A 20,427-nucleotide genomic window follows, 5' to 3' on the forward strand; every position below is an offset into this window, starting at 1 on the left:
ACTTTGAGAAACTTAGCAGGTAGCTGAGATAAGTTGGTGAAGTGTTGCCACCAGAGTTAAGAGGATCAGTTAGGGAGGTCGTACCTGCCTTTCGCCATTGCCCAACTCATTTTATTTTTATTGTTGAGCTTTATTGATTTCACGGGCTCTCTTTAAATCTGGTGACAAGAAGAGTATCACTCTGAAAAGGCCAGACTTTGGCACTGATTTTGGCATTGATTTTCCCCAGAGATTCCTCCCCTGAAACAATCAAGTGACACCCTGGTTCACCCTGGTTTTCTGCCGCTGCTGTTCTTGAGCCTTATTTCGTAACACTTCATTTTACAGGTCTACAAATGTAATGTTGAGTACGTGGTAATCATCAAGCAACATATTTGAAATTTCTTTGACATTTCCACAATAATTACCTCGAAATGTATTGAAAATTTTAAAAGTAATACTCAGCATTTCATAAATAACTGGTCATTTCTTTAACACATTTCAAGGAAACTTCCAACTGGTTTCTGCTGATCGTGCCATATTAATTTCCAACTACTTTCTGTCTAACTTCCCAGTGGGCCACTAAAGTTGGGGTAATTTCAAAGACATTTCAAATATCTTACTTGGTAATTACCACCTATGTATGATGAAATTTGCTGACCTGTAAAATGAAGTGTTACCCTTCATTCTTTGGTCTTTTTCACCCTTAAGAGGACATACTGTTTCATCCTCTCCAATTTGTTTTGACGCTTATGATCTTCCATGTCACCATTCAGCACATGCAAATTATAGTTATAATATAATATAAAATATAATTTGCTTACAACATGGCCTCACAAATCACTAAGTGGTACTTTCAAAGTCAATAACAATGTAAATGTAATTATTATTAACTACAGTGTAAACAACCACAGGGGCTAGTAAGAGTATCGAGCCATTAGAATTTCCTTCAGCAGCAAACAGCAAAGTGTATTTTCAGGACCGCTCTACTAGATACTGAATAAAGATCAAGAGCATCTGTGTGCACTTCACCGTTCTGTTGTTGACTGGCAGGATCTTGAAAGAACCTGGCAATGTTTTGACAGATGTCTGCATATTTTTTTAGTTCTCTGGTTGTCTCTCTCTGATGCTCTAAGCTGTCAGTGTGGAAAGAAATGTCATATCAGAGCCGGTGAGAACAAAAAAGGTAAAGAGAAAAATGATGCGTATGCAGAATGTGGAATGAAAAACCCCGCTGATTAGAAAAAAATGCCCAAAGAGATTTTTTTTTGTTTTGACAAAACTTCAAGAACATGATGATGGTGATGATGTCCCTTGCTGTTTTGCAAAGTATTAAGGATGTGCGTCTATGTGTGAAGCTCGACTGCTTACCCACCGCCCACCACTTTGGAAAAAACTCAATTTCACTCTTAGAAATGTAAAGAAACTTTATGATCTCACAGTGAAACTCTCCCGTTTCCAAGTTATTAAAACGACGTAAGACAGGCCAAATATGAATAACATGCTTACAGTTAGATTTACACAATAGCGTCTGTTGTTTTTGTGCCAGTATGAGTTCATATAAATGGGAATGAAGGAGATGTGGGCGTTTTTTAAAACAAAGAAAGTGTTACAAGATACACAGTGTAAAAAAAAAAAAAAAAAACTGTTTTTCAAAGGCGTCAGTAGATAGTAGATTAGCTGACTTCCAGCATGTTTTTTCCCCAAGTGCTTATCATCTTGTGCCAAGAGATTATGGAGATAAAGTCTTTAAGATGGATGACTGAGTTCTCAGTGAAAAATAGTCCTCTCTTGGCCAACATGATGCATCTTATAACTTTTAACTCAATATTTGCTTGTTCATTCACGGTCCTTAGTGCCAGACCTTGATCTCACCAGCCCAGTCGCAGGTCGCTGCGGTTGCAGGCAAGACCGGATGCTGAGAAACACACAGGCAGGGCTGGCTGTGGGCGTGGAGGCTGTGCAGTGAACGAGCGTTCTGGTAATCGTAGAAGTGAGCAGAGCCTGTGGAGCTTCCCGAGGCCAGGATAGTTCCATCCGTAGAAAATTCACACTTCACAGCATACCCCTCCACCTAGAATGAGGATATGAGGATATATGTGTTAGTTACGATGCATTAACCTTCCACTGAGAGCCATGTTAACATTAGCATAATAAAATGTCAGCATAATAAGTGGATTGCGATGCAGTTGATTACAGACTTTGGCGACCTAAATGACAAAGGAGTGTGCAAATGACCAGAAAGCTGCTGATTCAGTCTGTGAGGGGGAAGTAAAGAGCCTCATTATTACCAACCAGGTGCCCTTGAGCAAGGCACTTAACCACATGAGTGGTCGTGACTGAGCACCTTTCAGGTGCTGTAAATAAATACAGTCTCCTTTACTGCATTCCAGTATGCACTACATGCCTGTTTCTGGGAGATATTATAGGATTGCTTTGGATTTGGTATTATGTTAATATACTAGTCACAGGTCGCTCTGTAGTGTGCACTGAATTGCATGCTAAAAATCTGTAACTTTCTCTTACATTAGAAACTCATTTGGAAGGGAACAGTCCTCTTTGGGACCAGTATGGACACGAGGAACGTTTCCAGCAGCCAACAACTCCTTTAACGTACATATGGACACATGAGTTTGATATAAAGTTAGACTTGAAAAAGATCTGAGCCTATCCTTTGTCTGACGGTGTTTTTGATCACAACAGCCAGTCGTCAGTTAAAGACAACTGACGCCTGTTGCTTTCAGGCAGCAGTTAAGTGCTTATAATCACACTAAAACATTTACTCTGTTAGAAGCGTTTGCTTCAAAGTTGTATTTACAATAAAGCAAACATGAAGAAATGAAATGTCTTTGTGCTTTCTGGATGTTCTGTGCTGTTTTTGCTGATGTGAAATGTTGTGCTTTGCCACCAGAAAGGAAACAACAGGAGAGCATGTTTTCTGTCAATTTTTGTATTTTTCTTGAATCAACAAACAAAATGATTTCAGTAATATTTGACAGCCATATTCTGCTCTGTTTGCACCCCTCAGTGGAAATATAGTTTTGTGCTTACTGTGTTTGTTAAGGGGGAGGGGTGCCGCAGAAGAAACACTGCAGGCTATGTATCTACTATACATGTCAACTGTGTGTTGTGTAGATTACAATTTCATGTGCGTGTAGAGGTCTATTCTACTGGCTTTTGCACAGTTTTGTGCACATGTTGATTATCGCTGAAGTTGTCTGTGTGAGTGTACATTCTCTATTGATCAGACCTCTAAACCCCGTCCCCCTCCCATTTCCCTCCCGAGGCCACAGTTGTGACTGACCTTGTGTCCTTCATACCGCCGCCTCTTGTTCATCCTATAGGGCTGCTGGGAGGAGAACACAGCCATGTAGTTCCCGTTGGTCTGGGCCACAAAGGACTCCTCCAGTGGGTGGAGAGCCAGGCTGGGGCATGTGTATCGCTCCTGGTGGCCAAATGAGTGGAGGGAAGAATCCAGAGGGAAAATTCATTAATTACTTGACCTTTTCTTGCAATTACTAACCATGAAGTCAGCTGCATGTCAACTAGACCATTACTGTGAAAAAGCCTCATGGTCAGATGTGAAGGGGGTGCACAAAGTAATAGAAACGCTTCAGGGTTAGGCAAGTTCACATAATATTCACCAGAAATAAGGATTAGGAGTAAAGCTTGACCGATAAGCAATTTTAAAATTTGTAATAATTTAATAATTATAAATCACTCCAAGGATCTTTTTCTGGTATATCGGTATATATGCTTTTCTTTTTTCTTTGGACGCATGCTGAATGCACGATACTGCCACTGAACTGATAATCCAATTTGAAAAGCTCATTTGAAACAATTTTTGATTGAGAATCGAAATCAACACCACAATGTTGAACGCTGTCCCTGTTATTTTGTCCATCCTTTCCTGCATATCAAGAGTAGCATGAACAATTTACAAGACTCCTGCGACTTCAACCTGCAGAAACAGCGGTTCAGGGAATGAGAATTTATTCAATACATAAAGCACAAAGGTTATTAAAATCATATTTTAAAATACGTAGCACTCACTAGAGCCCTCACTTCCTCCAGCACCATGTAACTGTCAAAATATGCCAGGTCCACATGCCTCATTACCAACTTGTTTCACATCAGGAGGGTCACACATTTCCAGGAATATAACCTTAGATGGGATTTGCCTGTCGAAATTCAACCTGCTTTTCAGCCTATAAGCTGACAATGTCAACATCATGTGACAATCAGAGTTGTATGTAATTAGTGACTTCTTATTCGCACACATTTTTCCTTACCTGGAAGATCTGGTTGGAGACCTTGGCTGTGGTCTGGTAGTCCCAGGCGATGAGGGTGCGGTCTGCAGAGTCTCTGCTTACGCAGTCGGAGCTTGTTATAAAGTCCACACCACCCCTGAGAAACAGGATGTCCAAGGTCTGCTGGATCCCTGCTTTGTAAACCTTCACCACCTGTAGACGCACACACACACACACACACACACACACACACACACACACACACACACAAAGTGGAGAAAAGAAATGCTCTCCAGTCATAATATGTAGTGGGAAGTGTTACTGCTCTTAAACAGTTATTCAAACCACATTTAAGACATTTTATCAAGTTAGAATTGAACTGTTGGAGCCATCTGTAATTGTTTTATAACACAGTATTTTTTTTTGAATGCACATCACAGAGCAATTAACAGGAAGTGGGGGGACATCTGGATCGCTGCCCTTAAGGAGGGATGAAATACAGTGTGCCAGTTGTCTTTGCATATGAAGATATACTGTCACTCACTCACCCTGCTGTGCCAGATGACCACAATACATCCAACACTGAACATACATGTAGTCATGTGAATCTGCTATATCAAGGTAAAGCAGTATCCTGCATATTATACATTTAGTGATGTCTAGGTATCTAGTTTTAGGGGAAGAAAATGTTAATGATCCTTTGCAATGCCAATTGTTTGACACACAGTGGTACAATAATCACCACAGCTGTTGTCCATGAACTATGTAGATGTGGTGGGTTGTCTGTGTACCAGCTGAAGGTTAGAATCCTCTGATAGCATTAAAACCTTTTTTACAGATAAGAAAGTTATATTATAGTGAGGTATGAATTTAAGACTAATACAAAGTATTTTGTATTGTAGAAAATCACCCACTTTTTCACAGCCAAACGTTGGCAGGTTTAAGGCTATCATTAGCATCTGACACTCAGTAAAAACAATTAGTCAATTAGTCGATTGACATACAATCAATCAGCAGCTATTTTTAGAATCAATTAATTGTGTTAAAAAGATGAAGAATGTCCAATCACACCACCTGCTGCCCTACAGAGAGAAGAAGAAAATGGACAGAGAGAAAAGATCAATGCTTCCTTCTGAATTATAAATCTTAACATTTTTGTCAGCAGCGAACTGGAAAAAAGGGCCAAGCATTCGCTGGTTCCAGCTTCTCAAACGTGAGAATTTGATGCCTTCCTCTGTCAGACTAAATGTCTTTGAATCTGGACTGATGGTCAAATAAAAATAGGAGTTTGGTTACATCACCTTAGGTGGAAGGAAATGACTTTGTTAAGTTTTGATTAATTATTTAGGAACAACATCATAGAGTCATGTGCCAATATGCCAATTTCCTGCCCTGAAACTAGAGAGAACTACAGTTTTGTGCAGATCAGACTGGATCAGAGTACGAGATCGGTAGGAACAGGTTAGTAAAACAGCAGCAGAAAGCAAACCTAAAGGGATATCGTTCGTCTAAATTGCCTTCATAAAAACTTTTCAAATGATAAAACCAGATTAGACTAAACAGCAGTAAATGAAAGAGCCTCAGTCAATTCTGATCTAGTTGAAGGTAGACTGAATTATTTTCTCTTTTCAAAGAAAACATCAACTTGTGTTCACTTCTTCTATCTTCTTTGCACGCTCACTCATATCACATCAGATATTCACAGGGCATTCATGTGGATTTGGTTTCATTTCAGAGCTGCTGAGTGAACAGCCAGCAGCTACACTCTACATGGGGCAATTTAACCTTTAACCCCTAACTGCAACTTCAACTTTAACTCTCCTTCTGCGGCGCAAATTAAACCAAACTTTTACTCTTATCAGTGAGTTTCAACATCACAGTCTGATGCACGCAGTTCCACCTCATGAGTCCGTTCGGAAAGTCTTCAGGCTAATGGGTAAAGTTGTGCCTCTGGGTCTCTAGTGGGGTATCTAGTGGGGTAATTTCACCCCAGAGCAAGAAACACACAGCCCATGGCTAAGACTGACAGGCAGCCAGAACGCTACAGCATTAACAACCTATTTGCAGAGGACCGGTTCTACGCTCACTCCGCCACAAGCCCTGCTGTATTAAGTCTAAAACCCTGTAGGGAAACAAGGCTGTTCACTGAGGGGAAAAAATTCCACGTGAGCACTCATATTCTGAAGAAATGAATAGGATTATCATATAAAACAGTCCATTAAGCTTAATAGCAATATTAGGTTGAAGCTTCACAGGAAAGATTTATAAGTCTTGGGTGAATTAAAATTTGCTTTGAGCAATTAGCAATTAGTTGATAATCTGCAGTGTTGCTTCTTTGTCTGTGGCAGCATTATACTTTCAGTGGAATACAGCATGGGTCATTGTGCACAGCCAAATGTTGACTTGACTTCCTTGTTTGCACCAGTGGGGGGTGTGTAAGAGGGAGCTGTTGATGAAGAGCATGTGTTCAGAGCCTAGCCGCCTTAGATTTATGAAAAAGGTCAAACAACGGTAGGTGAACAAGAGTCGATAAAAATGCTAAATCTACTCTGTAGAGGCTAATAAGTCTGACCTTGCAGCTGCGAGAGTCCCAGGCCTTGACCGCTGCACTGTAACCTCCGCACAGGAACACCTCGGGGTTGCTGGGATGCGGGACCACACACATCACTTTGAACTGGTTGTCCAATCTCACCACCTGCTGCCCTACAGAGAAAAGAAGAAAGTAGACAGAGAATAGGATCAATGCTTCCTTCTAAGTTCATAATGAACACTCACAGTGATTTATTTCATTATCGTAGCTTATGGCCTTGTGGTAAAATTACACATTATGACTTCAATCATTTTCCTCAAAATACAATGATTTTAAGCCTCTGATACAATAGTTTAACATTTCCTATCTGGCAATGCTGGATTCTTTACCTTTAACAAGGTAAATAATCTTCTCCAGAGGTAGAGCAGAAAAACAATAAAAGATGTTTCCTTCACCTTCTGGATCTATGAAACAATACGGAGTCCACTACAAGATGATTTATCTCCTGTGCACAGCCATTTTGACCATTTAAGACTTTATCGTGAAGACGGTGTGTATATGAGACTATGCAGTGTTTGCAACTGCGTAAGTATGTTGCCTACTCAGCTCTGAGGAACTCGTTTCCAGCTCAACTCTGACCCCTGGCTGGTTTCTGTCCTCTCTAAGCTACAACACTTCCCCGAGTCGCCAAGGCTGGCGAAGCAATCGCCCTATTGCTGTTTAATCTCTGTCCAGAGAGTTTCACTCCAGCTGCTGCACACATCTGATCTGTCTGAACAAACCAATATACTCTGCATGAATGAGTTTACAAGTGTTGTTCACCTTCTTTTGATGTACTGCTTATCAAAATACAGTGATTAAGCAGACACAAAGTAGGAGAGGAAGTGTATGTTCAAAAAGAATTAAAAAGTCCACACTATCATACTAATTAATTAAGAAAAACTGTTGCCTGATTAGATTTTTTTGTATCTTTTTCAGTTGTCAACACTAAACTAAACACAACATACATTTCAACTACATTTCCTCTGAGCTGCAAATTCTCTTGAAACTTCTCTTTGGTTTATTAATTGAGCGCACTGTGAAGATCCGATCCTCCTCGTGAAGCACCCAATAGATTTCTGTGCAGTAAAGATTGTGTGTAATTAAACTGGGCCGTTGCCTTTGCCTATAAACAGGGATTTGAAAACAAGCTCACTGATAAAAGATGCAGTAAATCTTGCTCTAAGTTGCGGCCAAAGATAGCGTCCCCGTTTCGGTGCGTCGTCTGAAATTCACGAAGGAATGATGTTCAAGTAAAAGATGAGAAGCTTTCTGTGATCATCTCAGGTCAGAGGCAGGGTGGGAACTTGTTTACTGAACGCGTCTATCAGTTTTTTGATCGCATGTCTTTCTGTCACTAAAAAAAGCTCCACACAGGACTAAGAACAGTTTCTACTGATGAAATGAAACTTCTATTTATACCACTGGTTGCCCCCAGAGCAGTCTATCTCTGACTCATTTTAATGATGGTGGGTGACGAGACTGACCAGAAAGAGTTTTTGAGCGAGGGCTGCTGAACATGTCTGGGATACTTCCAGACAGCAAATCACATAGTATCAGTCTCTAAAAAGAAACTTCATTTAAACATCGCTGGAGACAAAAAGATAATCCCAACTAACAGACAAGAGAAACCAAAGTATAAAGCACTGTTTTGGCCCGGGGCGGCTCTATCTAAATCAATTAAAAAATGTCATCCTTAAAAACAAAACAAAAACACTGAGGGGCTTAAATATAATTAAGCCTGACAGGGTACGACCAAAAATTACTTTCTTGGGAAAACGATGACGAGGGTTTCATAAGGGACCGAGGCAGACTATGAGCCAGCAGCTCTGTCAAAGGCTATGCAAAGCAGAACACCTCAGGGTTCCACTGCTCCTCATTAATTCATCGAACAAACAACAAAGACCCCATCCAAAACAGTCCCAGGCAGTTAGCCCACAACAAAAACGCACTTCATTACACACTTGTTCCAGGATGTTCCTACCAAGTCCTTTTAGAAGTGGGACTGAGTCACAGCTAATAAACTGCAGCAGAAATGGCCTTTCTTTCACTTAACGGTGGACGAGCACGCTCCTAAATTTCGATTGCATTGATCCAAAGTTTTAACAGGCTATTTCGTCGGGGCTCACGCTCCCCTGCTTAATTGGCTTACCCGTAGCGATACAGAACAGTTCTGTCATTTAGATTTAAAACTCATGTTTGGCGAGGCGATGAGAAATCAACATTCTCCTCATAATAAATAGGGCCTCGTCATGTTTTAATTAAGCAAGATTAATTAGCCTGCTTGAGAGGGGAGATAAGGGAAGGCTGCAGTGATCCGTCCCTCCCTCACGATAGTTTACTTTGTAGTCCTGAAAGAGCTGTGATCGTGCTGTGGAGCTGACACAAGGAGGATGACTACAGCGCCGAGGACATTAGCGATGATTGGGACGGCGGGGGTGAGCCCCTTAGAGCAGAGGGGAGCTGGGATGAAATGGATATTCTGCCTCATTAGAGGATCCACCAAAGCAGGGTGCCGTCATTGCGGCATAAGCAAGGGTTAGAAGCACATTACATGGTTTGGACAAGTTGTATCCAAAAAAATGTTCTGTATATAGGCTTAACAACCATATTTGTACGTAGTTGATGTTTCAAAGATATTTAACACGTGGTTAAATCTTAAAAGAGATATATTATGCTCATGTTCAGGTTCATGATTTTATTATGGGTTACTACTAGAATAGGTTTAAATGCTTTGATGCGTAAAAGACGTATTGGTTTTCTCATACAGTCCAGTGGAGCAGCACCGTATTCCCCCTCTGTCTGAGATGCTCTGAAAAAGCATATTCAAAATAACTGAATCTTAATCTATTAAATGTATTTTCATTAAGTGTTTCATGCGCTTCTTTCAGCACTGCACAGTGAGTTTCAAGACTTGTCAGCTGACCTTGTGTTTTTTTTTTTTGTCAGGTCTCTGTTTGCAAGGTCGAGACTGAACCTTCAAAGCTGAACTGACATCCTGAGGAAACACAGGAGCCTTCAGTATCTGAAAAGATCACATATTGCCACAGCATGCACACACAAACACTCACTAACCTCCCACACAAAGTGAAATGTGGCTACATTTCAGAGGTGTTTTATGCATTGCAATATCACATTTACCTTGATAGTTAAAGCTTTACTGTGTTTCACTGTTATTGTGCCCCCTTGATAAGCCAACACATAAAAGGAGAGTACAAAGTACAAATTTGGATTTTTGTCACGTTATCACTCTTTTTTTCCCCTTCACGGGTTGCTGATGAATGTTGCAAACAGTTGATATACTGCAGACATTCACTCTGGTATAAAGCATAATTCCTGGAGGGGACAGGGAAATGGGACCCTTGAAAGGTAAAAATAATGAGTAGAAGTAATTAGTAGTATTAAGTAGTATTATAGTATTAAGCAGCTCCAAAACTCCAAACACTTCTGAAAACACGTACTGCTTCCTGTTGGATGCTTTTGAATCTCATCATCACAGTAAAATCTACAAATGCCCTTTACTGTCGACTGATCTGGACTTATCTTTCCTTTTAAAACAAGTCTGTTGCTTTTCTTGTCACATAACAAGTAAAACCTGTGTTCGCAAGCATGTGACCGCTGTGAAATGAAGCTTTTGAAATAGGTCAAAATGCAGATGTGCTTGCCAGTGGCATTTGGAGTTAATGCTTTTATGTGTGTGCTGTTGCATGCATGTCTCCTGGCGCACAGCGCTTCAGGCTCCTGTGTTTATACAAGTACATTATGCTCGTGTGAAGGAGTAAAATGTAAAATATAGAAGAAAATACTTTCATTGTACACAATTCATTGCAGTGTTTCTGAAAATGAAAAAAAAAGCTGCTAGCTGCTCATGAGTCATGTGGATATAATGACTAAGTGGGCAAAGGCAAGTATAAGAACGAGTGGAACAGTCTGATAATTTCAGAAAATGAAAACATCACTTTACTGTAATGGAGCCTTTAAAAGCAGGAGAAGACTTAACTCATGCCACGTCACGATAAGACAATATCCAAAATCTAAGACCACATACAGTCTAATTTCCCAATAACAATATAATATTGATATTTCCACTATCTCAAACCGTCACTCTAACTTATTATTTTGCCCTTGCATTTCTAGCACAGACTCTAAACTGCCTGTAGGTGCGATTGTGAGTGTGAATAGTTGTCTGTCTTTATCTGTCAGCCATGTGACAGACTGGCGACCTGTCAGTGGTGCACCTCACCACTCGCACAATGTCAGCCTCACTGCGACCCTCTAAGGGATAAGCAGGTATAGCTAAAGGATGGATGGATGGATGGACAGGCTACTGACACATGCAAATTGTATCTTAGCCAAAGCCAAAGTTAGGTGGAAGGGCAACACGTAAGCCCACTCTAGTTGTGGCACTGTCTTTGTGTATTACCGGTTTCTAGAAAACAAAGATGAACTCCTCTCTGCCAGCGCCTGGAGGCATCTGGACAGAGAGCTCAAGTTCTGTGTGCACATCAACCTGTGGCAGCCCGTGGCTATGTGGGCATATTTTCCTCTGCCAATCAGCTTTTCCAAGGACAGCCGTGAAAGCGCTGGACAACAGCTGCCACTTCACACTAATGCCCTCCAGATGAAATTCATTTATTCCCCTCCCCAACTGCAGCTCTCTCTGTTTCTCCTTCTCTGTATTTATTCTGCTTCTTTTGATTTCTTTCTCTTACACTCCTCTTCTCCTCTCCACTCTCTGCATTATGCCTCTTAACCTGCTCTCCCTCCCCATATCCTCCTCTGCCTCTACTATTGCTATTCAGCTGTGACAGTCTGTCTGTGGCCCACTGGGAGTGGATATAAGATTGTACAAATTAAATTGGACACAGGAACAACTGCAGAGATGGCCAAGGAAAATGGGTCCCACACACTATTCTGAATGCATGGGCTCCTCTATATTTCCATTGCTCTGTAAACACGCAAATTGGTGCAGCATTTGGTTCGACTATGCTGCAGCGAATTACAGGGTCAGGTGTCCTGCGAGACTCTCGCTGATCATTAGAAGAGGCCTGCACACATCTCCAAAGAGAGCTCAATTGAACAGAATAGGCCCAGCTGCCTTCCTTCTTAAAGTTGAGAGGCTCTGAATTACTGTGAAGAGCGTAAAGATCACATTCATCCTGATTACAGTCTGATGTGGCAAACACTCAGCTCCCTCAGTATCTCATCTCCAGTGCTTACGCTTTTGCTTGAATGTTGGGAGCTCTGTTAATTTTTCAAAAGATGTCATATAGGGCTGCAACTAATGATTATTTACATTGTTAATTAATCCATAGATTATTTCTTAATTAACCAATTACTTGTTTGGTCTATAAAATGCCAGAAAATTGTGAAAAATGTCAGTCAGTGGTTCCTAAAGCCCAAAGATAACATCCTGAAATGTCCTTTTTGTCCACAACCCAAAGATATTCAGTTTACTGTCATAGAGGAGTAAAGAAACCAGAAAATACATGCATTTCCAAAGATGATGTCAGAGAATTTTTAATTGAACTGGGCTGTCTATATAGTAGACAGATGCAAATTTCTTTGAAATTGGTGCTACATGATAGGAATGAGCATCAGAACCAAGAAACATTCACACTGACAAGTGACGTACTGCGAGTTGGGTGGTGCTTGGTTTTGGCTCGGAGTCCATTTTGAAACAGGAAATGGTAAGGCTTGGACTTGAGTTGACTCGAGTCACTGTTTTGATGACTTGCAACTTTAATTGACAGAAAATAATTGACATAAGACTCAACTTGGAAGTACAAACTGTAGTTGACACAACAGCCCTAAAATCCTCCAGAGGAGAGGTTCTTGGTGTAGGCAAAATGGAGTGATGTTTAGCATTCTTCATTTCTATATACCTCCAACAATGTAGTGATACAAAGCTGGTTAACAGTCAGCAAAGTTCCTGTATAACCGTTGCATCTCGATTGCCATAGCCACGGCAGCATCTTGATGTAGCCCTGTTGTGAGTCACATGTGTCAGAAATATAAATAGCTCCCCAGCCATGAGGTAAATCATGTATGCAGCTTGGCCTTTTCACTGCTTGAATGCTGTATGATTGGTTTTAAAGAGTCGGTGCAGAGGTCTTAGCTGTATCGTATTAAACTGTACTACAACTGTGCAGAAACGGGGGACGGAATTCCCAACTCCCATATTAATAAGCAACTAAATTACATTTTCTTCATTTCACGCTGCCTTATGAATGCATGCTTACTGCTCTGTAGTGCCAGCACACATCTGCAGACCTTCATCCTCAGAAACAATACGCTTTATTCAATTTTCATTTGGATAAATCATAATAGTGGTAAGAAAATAGATAAGAATAACATGATTTCGTTATGAAATAGAAAGAGTGTTGCGGGATTGATGTATGAGGTCTCTTCAGATGTGCGACGTTTCTTCAAAGTTGCAAGTTTTTAACCCACTCGGTGATCCTACAGTGCTAAGCAAGCCACTACCAAAGCATAAGACAAAAATAAACATTTGTTTATTTATGGTTGTGGTTTGTGACGTTCCAGAGTAAGGTCATGGTGGCTGCTCCTGTGGTGATGTATCCATTATTGATCCCCTTCCCAGAGCTGCCTGTGTGTTTAATGGCCTGGCCAAGCTATTATCCGTAGGCTTTATTGGCAGTATTGACAGACATGCTGAGAGGGGAAGTGCAAACGGCAGCAAGTCATCACAGCGATGTGTTGACCCAAGAGATGTAGTTGCCACAGGGGCTTCAAAAACAATGTCTATTGTATGTTAGCTCGTTTTGTTGAGCCTCTTTGAGGTCTTTTCCCGACATATACGAGTACTGCAATATACGTAATGTTGGTGGAGGGACATGAAGGAGAAATCTGTCCAATTCAAGCAGAATTAGAGTTTTTCTAAAAGTTCTTACCAGGATTTTAAACTTCAGCTGTGCAGAAATTCCTGAATTGTCTCAAACGAAGGAAACGAGAGAACTGCAGGACAAGCAGTCTCCCTGTTGTTCACCGTCTGTATGAGTCGTTTTCATCTATTCTGCCATGCTTGTTAAACGTTCGCTCGGCCAGAAAGCAACGCACTTCCGAAGCGAAAAACAAATTATTGATGTCTTGTAAATGTCACCTTGAAAACAATTTGTATGATAACACAAAAGGGACAGCAAACACAATGAGCCAGCGGATTTGGCTGAGTTTGCTAAATGTCAGAAAGCAATAATGTTTGTATTCTTTGTTCGCATGTGCTGTCTATGTATGCGTCTGTGTGAGTTACAGAGAGAGACAGAAAAAGAGTGAGAGCAGTGTCCCATTTTAGGCACCGCCTCCACTGAAGCGGACACATAGCCTCACAATTTAACTGGACCCTAGCGGGTTTTGGGATTCTACAGGCTTAAATAAAATACCTTTTTTCATTTAAGCTTTGGGAAAAGAAGGCAGCATTTCTTGGCTGCACTTGGAGGAGTCTTAGGAATGTAATAGTTGTCTAGTTAGGATGCATTTGCTCAGGAAATGCGGATTTTGCAGGTTGCCCTTTAAATGGGTCACGACGACTGAGAGTGGGAAGCAGCTTTGCAATTTACACACAGGTTTTGGTTTATAACAGGTTTTGGGGCCTGAGGCAATTTGAAGTCACTCCACATATAAATTACTACACCGACTTTAAATGTGAGTTCGACAAAAACCACACATTAAATTTGCCGAGAGGTTTTGTTTTCCCACAACACCAGCAATATGCTAGGAGATAAATGCTTGTTGAACAGCTGAATTCTGAAGTAAACTGTGGCTTGACTGTAACTTTCTCAGCACAGGTACCCCAGTGTGGTTGTTAAGTGACACTGTTCGTCAGACCTACAGGAGTAAGTGTTGCTGCTCACCTGTCTCTAAGTCTGTGATCACAGCCGAGTTGTCAAATGAGCCGGTGAGAAGGTGTCGCCCGCAGGGGGTCCAACAGGCATCACGCACGGCTCCCGAATGACAGGTGTAAACCCTCAGGCATCGCCCGCTCTCTGCTCCATCCCACACCTGCCAGACATGGGCACATCAAGCCAAAGTCACAAATACACCCAGACTGCAGCAACTGTGCACAAGCCTGAAACAGTTTTGGAGGAAAGCTTACATAGCATAGAGTGAAATACACAGTGTGTGCTAAAGAACAACTTGAACTGACTGATGAGTTTAGTGCTGCAAAGAATTATTATTTTCATTATAAAAATATATTAATTGTTTAGTCAAGCAAAAATGCTCATCACAAAGTCTGTAGGGACGTCTTGAAATTGCTTCTTTTGTGCAACCAACAGTCCAAAACCCAAAGCCTCTTCATTTAATAAGGATCAATAACAAAGTGATGCAGCAAAACCTGGTTAAAAGTTAAAAGCAGCAGATTTTTAGAAATCTTCGCTTAAAAGTGCAATATGTAAGAACTGGCCACCTGCTGAACTCAACATTCCGTTTATAATTGTTGCTAATCTTCAGTCCAGTTTGTGGATCCCTTCTTTGAAGAAGTTGGTGTCTTGACCCACCACCAACAGCAGTCTCATCATCGCTGTCAACATGGCAAACACCGAGCCCCTTCTTAATCTTAGGGAAGGGGTAATAGTCTAAGGGTGCCAAATCAGCTGAATAGGGCAGGTGTTGGACAAGTTCAAACACAAATTCTTGGATGGTAGCTATCGCCACAGTGGACCTGTGGGCTGGAGCGCTGTCTCAGCCAGTGCTGCTGACTTGCAATTTTCAATTACCCAAAATAAAAATACCACAAAAGTTATAAACTTCAAACGTTCTGCATAATCACTCAGAGTTGAACTGAACGTGCATTACCATGATAGTTTAAAAGAATTGTCACGACACCAGAACGCAAGGTTTTTACCAGTAATTTGTGCTCACTCTTTGTTGGTTGCTTTGGTGAATCACATCACTGCTGTACAAAAGAAAAACATGACAGAAAAAAAACGGTAGCATAGGTGTGCTAACAGGCTAAGAGTTGACACTGACCCCTGCATCCTTTTTACTTCAAACAAACACCAGATGAAATGAGTATGCAGAGAGAAGCAGTGAAAAAGAGGAAACATCAGACAGCGCTGACACACTGGGCTTCAAAGACACAAGCCTGCATGCTTTGGACGAGCTTTCAAGGCAGTTTACTGAGAATCAAACAGTCCGAACCTGGCTTGGCAACCGCTGCTCTCTCTCAACTGAGAAGAGTAAAGAAAGGACATTTTTCAGCCATGTAATGCGTCCTCTGGCCCTGAAAATCTCTCTTTCCTGTGTGAATGAGGATTAGTGAGTGCAGTCTGAAGATATAATCTAAGCCTTCCTAATCTAAATTCAATTGTTATGAAACAAAATCAAATTACTCAGCCAAGGGCCACTGGATAGATCGGTATAATAAGTATACAAATCAGGATTATTTGCTGGGTTTAAAAGCAAAAACAGCCTTTATTATTAATTAATCAAACTAATTACCTTTGAGTGTGCCTATAAATCAATTCCCCGGTGGGTCTAATGGTTTTCGTATTGTCAAAGGCTTCACTGATTATAGAGAGCTGGAGTGAAAAGCACCCAGCTGCCTTCCATTAGTTGTGTCTGCCCTGGCTACTCTATTCTAAAGCTTGCTGGTTTGAAATGTGATATCATGGCGTGAAAAAAAAGGCACACAGTGATTTATGAATAAGGTGTTAGTCTGCCAGATCGTTTTATTGTTGATTTTGGCTTTAGTTAATGTTGTCGTGCTTTTGTACTGTGCTTCAAAAAGACCACTTAGTACACACACGCTGGTCAATACTGTCACATCCTTTTTTATCAGATGCCCTGTTCACGAAGAGTGTAATGTTCTCACAGACGTGTCAAAAGAGTAATGCCTCTCCCTGAAGCCTAGCCTGAAATCCGGTGGGTGGTCTGGTCTGGTGTCCACTGAGGTGAAGTATATTACACTAATGATGTAAGTATTTTTCGCTTCCCTGGCGTTGACAGGGCCACTGAGGAACTTTGAAGATCTGTGGGACACTGCAGATCCCTCTCTGCCTCTCTCTGTGTTTCATTATTAAAGATGACTCCTCCGTGCAGCATGAGAAACACACTGAGAACTTCTGTACCACGACTCCCACAGGACAGGAGACAGACGGGTGGGGAAGAGCGATGGACGAGGGGAGTGTGACATATCAATCCTGCAGGCAGCAGTTTAACAAACAGAATGCCAGAGATGCCTCGCGGGTGAGAAAAAGCAGCAGCAGGAGAGTCACACTGTTAATTGCAAAAAGATGAAGATTGAAGCAAAGCGTCTTTTTAGAATATTTCCATTCATTGTGCAACAGGATGTGTCACTCCTCTGTGTGATCTGAGGCTTAGGGAAACACTGCCATCTCAAGGAAACGTGAAAATCTGTTGATGGTATCCTCTATAGCCACAAAATACTCAACTTCTACAGTACATAACAAGTCTAACATCTCAGTGGGATGTTGCTTAAGCCCCATCCCCAGGGTTAATGAGATTCACCATAACAACACCATTCAATGCACACACAATTGCAATAATCCCGTACAATGCGAGGCCTCGCGAATGCATGCACGGGTGAAAATGAGCTCTTGTTTATTTGCATCCCCTTTAATTTCACTGGCCACTTAACAGACACGATGAGCAGATCCTTGCAGATGACTCATTGGGGTAATCTGCTTCCTAAATGACTCTCGGTAATTAAAACTAAATTGGTATTCGTGTTATCAACTTAAAACCGCTGCCTTACACCTGCCGTAGCCATGGTGACGACAGCTGCAAACAGGCTGGAAAGATAATAGTCTGAGTCTCGGCTTCTGAGCAACTGACAGACAGGACAGAAGAGGAGGAGGCGAAGGCGGAAGCCTGAAGGGTGTTGATGAAGAAACACAAGCACAAAGAGGAAAGTGTTAAGACTTCTTCGAGTGTGTCCCCTTTCTGTCTTCACGTAGAGAATAGAAAAGAATAGCTGCAGTCAAAGTGTGACAGTGCTGCAAGACTTAATCGATTTAGCCCTACAGCATGTTAATGAGAAAGCAATAATCTATGACAAGCTGCCATAATACAAGAAGAGCAATGCGAAAAGAGCATAAAGAGAGTGGTATTTTCACATGTGTGCATGTCATATATCACAATAATGATATAATATCATATATTTTGCCAGTCCTAATTCCTGTTTGTTTTCATTTCATTGTAGGACTGACAAGTGCAGAATAAAACATCCATATCAACTCAGAATCCTGCAGTTCCCCTCTAAATAATTTGTGATTCTAGTCAAAGCATTGCCAGTATTTGGGCTAAGTTAAATTAGCTATAGATCTTTTAAGTCAGGATGAACATAGAGAGAAGAACAAAATGACCTGATGACAATCCTCCACTGAAATTGAGCAAAATGGCTCACCAGACAGGAGTATTTCTATGCTACTCCATCTATGGGTGTCACAGTCTGAGAAATCCCTGCACACAAACAATCCTCTTCTCTACCATCTGCTCCAACCCACCCTTTCCAGGTGCCAAAGGAGGTGGCTGCCATACTGCTGCACTTGTATGATTATGCAAATTGTCTCATGCATATTTAAATTATTAATTATTCCGAGTCCTCTTAGGATATTGGTTGGGGTACGTGGTTTCGTACTGGGATAGAAATATTTAGCTACTGCATGACTTGACCTTTACGGCAGAGAAATGAGGGATTGTTTTCCTGGTGTGAAATACAGAAGATGGGGGGTGAGAAAGGGAGAGAGAAACTGAGATAGGGAGGTAGAGAAAAAGATAGGAAGTCTCATGGGTCCTGACATACATTCAGCTGACAGTGACAGATATGATTCTAAAGAAAGTGGTTTGTGGTACATTTATAAATTGAGGCAGAGGGGCAAATTTTATCTGACTGCCTGTAACGCTGTGCCAATTACACTGAGTGTCAGGTGAGTGATTATCCCCTTAGACCTCCCTGATGCACTTGGCACCTGCCTAAAAACTATGCTGCTGGATGGATTTTCTTGTTATGAGAAACTGTTCCAGAACCGCATACATGGAGCAGTCAGCTTGAGGAAGGAGGACACATGGAATAAACATCAGTAAGATTCCCTAAGTAAGTTTATATTAAATAAGAATTGCTAAAGCTACATTATTGGAAGCATTGCACTATAGAAGCTTCGACTGATTTCATAGCTTTCAAGGCTAAAAATCAATGTGCATCCTTTCTGGGGGTCTATCATACCTTGAAAGTCTTGTCCATGGAGGCAGACAGCAGCAGATGACTGAGATGAGGCACAGGACACCATTGCACTGTGTTGACTGGGCCCTGGTGGCCTCCCAGGCTCATCAGAAGCTTCCTCGGTATGCCTGCAGCACGGACTTTGTGAGCAAGATATGGCTTTACTTTCGCCGACACTTCTGACAGAATTTCCCTGGTCTGGTTCCCTGGGACTTGCTCTGCTGGAAACTTTGGGTCCACTGTCTCTACTGAAGTGGGAAGTCTCTGTCTCTTGGGAATGTAAGGTCTGACACCAGGTGCAACAGTGTGATGTCTTTTTGCTGTTTTCGATCCATCGCCGAAGCCTTGCAGCATGTGAGGAAGAGTCTGCACTGGTAAAATCTCCCCCTGAGTTGAACGAAAACTCAGAGGAGCTGTAGTATCTGTAACATGTTTTTCTCGTGCTGCAACGTCAGTGAAATATTTTCCTTCCCAGTCAAAACAGCTCTGCAGCTGTGAATGTGGGTGTAGTGGATAACTGTTTCTGTCTGAGATGTTCCCATGATGTTCCAACACTGACCTGTCAGAGTCTGGTGTGAAGCTGTGAGGGATGGCTGTCACCTCAGAGGAATTACACACCCTGACTTCTTGGTTGTGTTCACAAGATCCAGTTTTGACAGAAGCTGGCGCTGCCTCCTCCGTTTGATCAAGAGAATCATCCTCTGATTCTGAATCCTCGTAGGCCACTAGTGAAGACATCTCAACATGATGTATGTCTGAAAGTAAAGGAACAACAGGTGAATTGTCAATGCCTGGTAATACATCAGAAGCCTAAGGGTGACCCCTAGTGGTTGCATGAAATCCTGCACCCTAAAGTAGCATACTGACTTATCATTTCACAACATCAGCAGCCTTGACATTAAATAGCTTGACCTGGCAGTTTAACCACATGTGTAAAAAAAAAAAAAAAAAAAAAAGAAATGTGGTGGTAATTTACTATCATTAGTGGGGTGAAATGTCTTGCAGCCTCCTCCATGCACCAGCCAAGCAGACTGGGAGATAAATATGAAGTAGAATAATAAGAGTAACAGCTAGCTCAATTTACTACCTTCGTACAGAGCAAGTACAATATAGCACTTACCTTTATAGAGGTTGTTAACGTTAGCCACCGTCACAAAAAGGTTCACGCTAACGTTAGGGCATGTCTTAGCAGAATTAGCTAACTTTGGTCATTTGCATTTCTGGCTCAAAGCTTGACACAGCCTAGAAAAGAAAAGCTAATCGCTAAAGCTAAAGCTAACGTTACCCGGTGAAACTGTTGTACCTGCAATCAGGTTAAATCCTCAATGTCAGCCCCCTGAGCTTTAAAACAGTCGCATATTTCGCTAAAGCACGAGAGTTAATGCTGAGTTTCATGTCAGCATTTACCTAAGCGTAAAATCTTTTAT

The 20,427-nt window shown here is 41.5% G+C and overlaps 1 protein-coding gene across 2 annotated transcripts; it reads right to left on the reverse strand.

Moving 5' to 3' along the window:
• Positions 1–1,386: 1,386 nt before the first annotated feature.
• wdr25 (WD repeat domain 25) lies at positions 1,387–20,427 on the reverse strand. Of its 2 annotated transcripts, none has more exons than XM_084381172.1 (7): positions 20,304–20,427; positions 19,004–19,755; positions 14,670–14,817; positions 6,802–6,932; positions 4,272–4,442; positions 3,284–3,424; positions 1,387–2,053 (listed from the first exon to the last, which is right to left on the reverse strand). In XM_084381172.1, exons 2-7 carry the CDS (start codon positions 19,736–19,738, stop codon positions 1,832–1,834), a joined length of 1,548 nt encoding a protein of 515 aa, XP_084237298.1. In that variant the 5' UTR covers positions 19,739–19,755; positions 20,304–20,427; the 3' UTR covers positions 1,387–1,831. The 2 variants fall into 2 exon arrangements, with proteins under 2 accessions (XP_084237298.1, XP_084237297.1); XM_084381171.1 differs by having other exon boundaries at positions 20,121–20,427.

The sequence above is a fragment of the Pagrus pagrus genome (assembly GCF_965226575.1).
Source record: "Pagrus pagrus genome assembly, chromosome: 18".
Lineage (NCBI taxonomy): Eukaryota > Metazoa > Chordata > Actinopteri > Spariformes > Sparidae > Pagrus > Pagrus pagrus.

Coding starts and splice junctions, on each gene's coding strand:
- wdr25 (XM_084381172.1), bottom strand. CDS start 19,738: ATGTCTTCACTAGTGGCCTACGAGGATTCAGAATCAGAGGATGATTCT. Junction 3,425..4,271: donor TCTCCAACCAGATCTTCCAG/GTAAGGAAAAAT, acceptor TTTGGCCACCAG/GAGCGATACACATGCCCCAG. Junction 2,054..3,283: donor GGCGGTATGAAGGACACAAG/GTCAGTCACAAC, acceptor TCCTCATTCTAG/GTGGAGGGGTATGCTGTGAA.